The sequence below is a fragment of the Ipomoea nil genome, unplaced genomic scaffold (assembly GCF_001879475.1).
Source record: "Ipomoea nil cultivar Tokyo-kokei standard unplaced genomic scaffold, Asagao_1.1 scaffold2662, whole genome shotgun sequence".
Lineage (NCBI taxonomy): Eukaryota > Viridiplantae > Streptophyta > Magnoliopsida > Solanales > Convolvulaceae > Ipomoea > Ipomoea nil.
The window spans coordinates 2,524,856-2,531,286 of NW_017619090.1; the positions used below are offsets into that span (position 1 = coordinate 2,524,856).

The 6,431-nt window shown below is 36.8% G+C and overlaps 1 protein-coding gene across 3 annotated transcripts; it reads right to left on the bottom strand.

Moving 5' to 3' along the window:
* Positions 1-250: 250 nt before the first annotated feature.
* Positions 251-5,749, bottom strand: LOC109154863 (transcription factor RF2b-like). Of its 3 annotated transcripts, none has more exons than XM_019302599.1 (5): positions 5,304-5,749; positions 2,461-2,593; positions 2,021-2,105; positions 1,098-1,758; positions 251-900 (listed from the first exon to the last, which is right to left on the bottom strand). In XM_019302599.1, the coding sequence occupies exons 1-4, from the start codon at positions 5,732-5,734 to the stop codon at positions 1,397-1,399; spliced, it is 1,011 nt and encodes a 336-aa protein (XP_019158144.1). In that variant the 5' UTR covers positions 5,735-5,749; the 3' UTR covers positions 251-900; positions 1,098-1,396. The 3 variants fall into 3 exon arrangements, with proteins under 3 accessions (XP_019158144.1, XP_019158143.1, XP_019158142.1); XM_019302598.1 differs by having other exon boundaries at positions 1,093-1,758; XM_019302597.1 differs by having other exon boundaries at positions 1,088-1,758.
* Between the last annotated feature and the right edge of the window lie 682 nt (positions 5,750-6,431).

Genomic DNA, 6,431 nt, shown 5'->3' on the forward strand with positions numbered 1-6,431 from the left:
AAATTATAAACTCTTAAATACACCTTGTCAAACAAACTCAACGTCTCAGGATTGGGTAGATGATATTCGTGACCTCCAATGAGGGTCAAACTTTGGCTTTGAACATTCAACATGGTAGAGAAATTAGAATGATTTTAATATGAAAAGTAAAAATTATTGCACCGGTAACAACTATAAAAATTTAGCACAAAATGCCTTCAAACTTAATCAGAGATCTGAAACATATAATAGTATTTGTAGCTCAAAATCCATTTTATCATTTAGTCAGGGTTTTTCCATTTTTTTCATTATAACAATACAATTCACCTTGATTTACGAAAAATTCACAACCATTATGCAAAACATGCACTTTGAGTGAAGCCCGCCTTAAACACAATACAATAATATGATACCTTCTGACATAAACATACACAATAACACAACAATCAATGTACACATCACATGAACCCAAAGAATTTTGTTGCAGATACTTGACTAAGAAAGATGGTTGTATGGTCTCAGAGGGGGTGTCTTTCATGAATAAATGAGATTGGAACGTGCAGTGCATGTGAAGACACGATGTCTGTTTATTTCTATCTCCAAAAGTTTCTTGTGGATCACAGCAGCAGAAGAAGAAGACTCATCAGCAAATGCTTAGAAGAAACCAGGCAGTTATCTGCCATTTTCAGTGTAAAAAGAACTCCACTGTCCACACAGAGACAAAGACAGACCAGAAATAAATAACTCAAATAAGGTAGAAGAAACAACCTCTCAGAGAAGCTTTCCACAAAACCCATTTTGATCAAACAGACCAGCAGCCAGCCACACAATGGTATTCAGCACCCAAAAATTGCCAATATCCATGCATTAACTCGAGAACATGCTGGGTTGGGATCAATCCAAGAAATCAACTTCGCTTTCCTGCATGTCAATGTCTCATTAAATATTAGAGTTGGGAGGGAAGAAAAGGGGCGGGGGTGGACGTTTTGGGGATATAGACAGCATTCCAGTAAGGGGATAATCAAGTACACTAGCACACAAGTCATAATCGAAAGAAGATAATCGAAAGAAGTAGGATAATGGAATAGGTTATGACGAGAGTGCTCACCTCACCTCACCTTTAGGAGTAGCCATGGGATGAATGGTAGTCTGGGAACCTTCTTGCTAGACTTGAATTAATGAAATAATGGAAATGGATTGGAGTTGAGAAAAGAGAAAGACTAATGGCACAACAGGAAACAATGTCCAGACATTGTTGGAACTACTGAGAACCTAGGACTCCTCAAATTGAATGGAAACATTAAAAAAAAAAAACAAGTTCCAAACAAAAAAATTTGAAGAATAGTGATGTTAAAAACGGTGTCAGTCTATGAACAATTTGATAAATAGGGTTGGGAGCGTCGCTCAAGAGAGCAACTCAAGAGCAGAATGTACTACTGCTGCTTTCACTTGGTGATATGGAAGGGGCTTCGCTCTTCACAATATGAGAGCCTCTGCTACTGATATCGAGACCCTGAAAGCGACCCAGAGGATCCTGCTGCACTGTGTCTGCAAGCATGGGGTGATGTGGAGTAGAAGTGCTTGGCTGGAGTGCATGAAACTGCGGGATCTGAATATTTTGGGAGTCACTTGGCCCCGACGGTGGCTGATGTGAGAAGAAGGCTGATTGATTATAAGGAATATGTTGCATTCCCAAGCTGTAAGCATCAGAAGGGGCTGCTATTTCGCCGGTAGCGATTCTGAGTCTCTCAACTTCGTTCTTTAGCGCTTCATTCAAAGCTGTATTTTCAGAAAAGATGCCAAAGATCAACACACTAATAATATCTTTTCATCACTCCTCTAAAGAAAGGATTTTTTTTCCCCTTTTCTTTGGACTAAGAGAGATTGGGTGCATTTGTGCTTTCCTCTCATCTAAATACAAGTTTTGCTCTCCAGTTTACTTACTCTCCCATTTTCTTTCCCCCATCCAAACACAGAATAGACCATTACTCAAGTATATGCCAGGAAAGAGGTGAAAATCGAGGTTATGTTGGATACATACCATCACGCAATTGAGCTTGTTGTTCCATGGCTTGCAAACGAAGTTTAAGCTCAGTATTTTCGTTACTAAGCCCTGTCGTATCCCTCTGTAGAAGAAAGAAGAGTCAGTTAACATTTGCATCCCGGTGGCTCCGCTATGTCATATGGAGGACAGACACATACACTAAACACCGAGATTGGCATAGGACACAACTCGTTAAATTTGCAGTACAGCAATAATAACATGAATGGGAACGAAAACAACTTTTGTACACGATTTGCTTTCGTGCATTCTAGAGGAACCCTTTTTCAAATATCAAACAACCCAGAACTGAGCATATTCTTCTCGAAGTAGAGCCTTCAAGTAAATATGGACTATGGAGTATTAACTCAGCATAGTAAGACGTAGAGATTGGAGAATCATAAGTACATTTCTTCAGATCCATGGATACTGCAACAAACCTGGAACAGGGTAAGCTGTGCGGAAAGTGTGGTTGCTTCTGTCTGAAGGGTCTGCACTTTTCTCTCGAGTTCTGATATGTAGCGCGCCTTCCTCTCTTTCGATCGAGCAGCTGATTGGCGATTTGCCAGAATTCTGTGCACCATTATCAACAATCAGCCAATTATAGATTTAGAGAAAGGTATTCTTTCTTTTTTTTTTAGCATGCCATGTATGCATACAACACCGAAAGTGGCAAGACAAAGAACGATATAAAACCAGATAAACCAAGTTTAAGTGATCTTGCACAAACCACCCGACAATAGAAAAAGAAGAAGAATTGCAAGTTCACAAACAGCAAGTAGATTGAATTCAAGATGCTCCGGCTAGAAAAACTAAGTAACTAAACTTGGTAAAGAAACCACAATAATTAACGAATAAATCAGATAGCAGAAATCAGCCAGGCATATCCACCTCGTCAGTTGAAAATAATGAGATCCTACTGAAATTTAACATTGAATTAAAAAGTTCATAAACCTTAAGCTACTTTTTTCAAGAAATATGTTATCTTAGAGAAACTATGATGACATCCATAATGGATCAAACATTTATGTTTAAGGTGCAACGTATAGGCAAGATGTACCAAATGTCACAGAATTCTTTTACATCAAGATCCAGAGATAACATCGATGGCTAAAATATACTCTATATAAGACTCCTCTTAAAAACTTTCCTAAGGAAACAAAACATAAACAGACCCCTACTGGTCATGAGCTTTGTATTTCATTTAAAACTAATGAAATTAAGATTTTCATATCAAAACATAGTTTTCTCATGTTTCTTTATGTGATTCATATGATCACATCTGATATTGTTGATGCTTGCTGGTTACGAGATAATATCTAGTGAGCTAAATGAGGATTTGTACTTTATAGCTAGATACTTGTGCATCTTTGATGTAACATGATATTTCATTTACCCCTCAACCATCTACAGCTGTATCTGTCACTTCACCCCTCTATTACCCGAATTCCATTAAATTTTGGTTTCTTTCGGTTGAGTAAAATATATAAAATATAAATGTGTAGTCCAACTATTAGCTTAGGACAAAACTAGTGCTACCGAATAAAAAGATTGTGCACGTGTTGCTTGTAACCCATCAAAAAAGTGTTCACTCACAAATGCAAGGGGGCATGTTGAACAAAATACAATATAATATATAGATGTGTAGTCCATCCATCAATTTAAACTTTTAGTTGAAACATAACACATCTTTTAATTAAATCCACATCAACACGTAGAAGTAATATGCAGGAAAGAACATTCACAATTTATTAGGAAAATAGGAAGTAAGGCATTACATTAAAATCCAATGACATAGTTTTTTGCATTTTAGTGCTCGTTATAGAAATAGTGAAATACTCCAATAAGTAATTCATTTTATCTTTGAAATAACAAAAGATTACGTTATCTACATCCCTAGAATAGTCTCTCACTAATAATAATACCAAAATTAACAATTAACTTTATTAAAAGGAAATTGGGCCCCAATAGGTTGATGGTGTCAAATTTGTATTTGCAATCCTTGCAATGCACCTAGATTAAAAAAGATTGGAGACAAAAAGTTGGCTTAATAACCATAAGGTTCCAAGTTCAACTCCCTATAAAATCGATTTATTTGCCTTCTTAGTTTAAACCGATTAACTATGAAAAAACTAAGATGGTTTACCTCAATCGTTATGCTGCGGAACCGTGTCCACCTTGCAAGGTGGACACGGTTCTACGTTCATAATTACTGAAATATATGTTCATAATTATAAAGTTGTATTTTCATAATTTTTGAACTTCATATTCATAATTATTAAACTCTATATTCACAATTACAGAACTTTGTGTTCATAATTATTGAACTATATGTTCATAATTATAAAGTTATATATTCATAATTTTTGAACTTCATATTCACAATTATTGAATCTCTATATTCATAATCTATATTCATAATTACATAACAATATGTTCATAATTATGTTCACAACTCTATGCCCATACTTATAGAACTATATGTTCATAATTTTTGAACTATATATTCATAATTATGAACAGTTTTGGAACCGCTCCACAACATAATTTGCCGATTTACTTGCTTGTGGTCATTTGTCGGTTATAGTCACAAAGAGAGTTTCACCCAGAATGCACATCCGATTAGAGGTTGAGGCCTGAGGGCCTTCTCAGGTATTCAAGATATCCTATTAGATTACGGATAATACATGTACTCCCATTCTATACTTCCGACTTTTACTCCCACATTTAAAATAGTGATGTAGACACTTTCACAAAGGCCCACATGAAGAAAATAACCTATCATAGTCTGCCACGTTAGGAAGTAAATTTGAAGGAATAAAATTTGGGAGTACATGTAGTAGAACTCTTTGATTATATACCTTTCATTTATATCCCTATTTTGTAGTTGTGTAGGTCAATTTTAACTAATAAATGAAAAATAAAAATAAAGTGACATGACTTGGTATCTTTCAATACATAATCCTTTTTAACTTTGAAACAGGGGAGGGGAACTAAGAAAGGAAATACGTAACAAAGAAGAAAGTTTGGGCTTTTAAGGCTTAAAGAATAATGTCAAAGTCATTGGAGGTTACAGTCATAAGTTGACTCGATCAACCCCAAGAAACAAAAAGATCTAAATCCAAGATCTTCTCTAAAAATCATAAATTCTTCGAAAATTTCGCACAACTTTCTGAATTCTCACTAAATCCTATCCAAATTCATAAACATATATATCAATTTAGCAATTCAAATCACCAATGCAGTAAGAAAAAAAGCTGTAATTAGGTAAAGCTGCTTCTACCTTTTAGCTCGCTTGGGATCAATGGTCCAAAGCTCCGCAAGTTTATCAGGCGCCATAGCTTTCTTAGCTTCAATCGTGCTCTCGCTAAGCAGCAAGCTGGAGCTATCCACCGAGTTGCTATAGCGGTGGCGCGGCCGGCCGAGGCTCTTCTCTCCATCGCCGCCGCTATCCGTCGCTACACTGTCGGGTCCGCCGCCGCCGCCGAGCTTCTCGATGTCCATGTAGGTGGAGAAGAGATCGTCCTCGGATCCCATCTCCTCGAAGCTCCCGGCCGGCGCCGCATCGAAGGGGTCCGACGCCAGATCCAGATCCTCCGGCAGCCGGAAGTTCACCTCCGAGTGAGCCCTCCGGTGGTGAGATGGCCTCAATGCGGATGGAAACGCCGGCGGTTGGCTCATCATCATCGGCTTCGAATTGGCTGGATCTTGCATTTGATGAGATAATGGATTTGTAGATAAGGCTTTGTTTCAGAGATCAGAAGGTATGAAGTATGGAGTTGGAAATAGGAATTGCAGGCTGAAGAAGATGAAAGAATGGCCGTTTAGCTTACTACAAAGAGCTTGTAAGATTATATTAATAAGAGATGGAGTTCTATTATATTTTATTCATTATCAATTTTAGAAATAATTAATTGCTCTTTATATTTGGTAGTGTGACGAGAGAAACTTAGAGTTACTATTTGAATGTATGTGTTAGGTGTCGGGCCTGGTTGACTGAGTTTAGTCATTATTCAATTCAAGAGGGTGTCTTTGTGACTTATTATGGAAGAATGTGATTAAATAGTTAATATCCACATACTTATCACCAATTGATTTTAAGTAGTATATGACAATCAAATAGCAAAAGAACTCTGTGATTAAGCGTCAAGCAACGTTAAGTAAGCACAATGCAGCACTGAGGTCCAACAGTACGTACTCGCCTACTAGATACTTCTTGTATAATAATACACAAATCAAGTAAAATGAGTAAATTACACTAGAAATATCACGTGTGACGGGCTCAATCTAGAAGATACTAGAAAAAATAGAATAGTAACATTTAAGTACTAAAATCATGTTATATGCCTATATGAACAATAATTTCTCAAAATAGACACACTTTTAAGTAATGTCCTCCCACGAGAGTTTT

Bases quoted from the DNA above. Each gene is read 5' to 3' on its own strand.
- LOC109154863 (XM_019302599.1), bottom strand. From the start codon at position 5,734: ATGCAAGATCCAGCCAATTCGAAGCCGATGATGATGAGCCAACCGCCG. The intron at 2,106-2,460 runs GTTTGTTGCAGT...TTTCTTCTACAG, and splicing joins CACAGCTTACCCTGTTCCAG to AGGGATACGACAGGGCTTAG. The intron at 1,759-2,020 runs GTATGTATCCAA...CTGAAAATACAG, and splicing joins ACAAGCTCAATTGCGTGATG to CTTTGAATGAAGCGCTAAAG.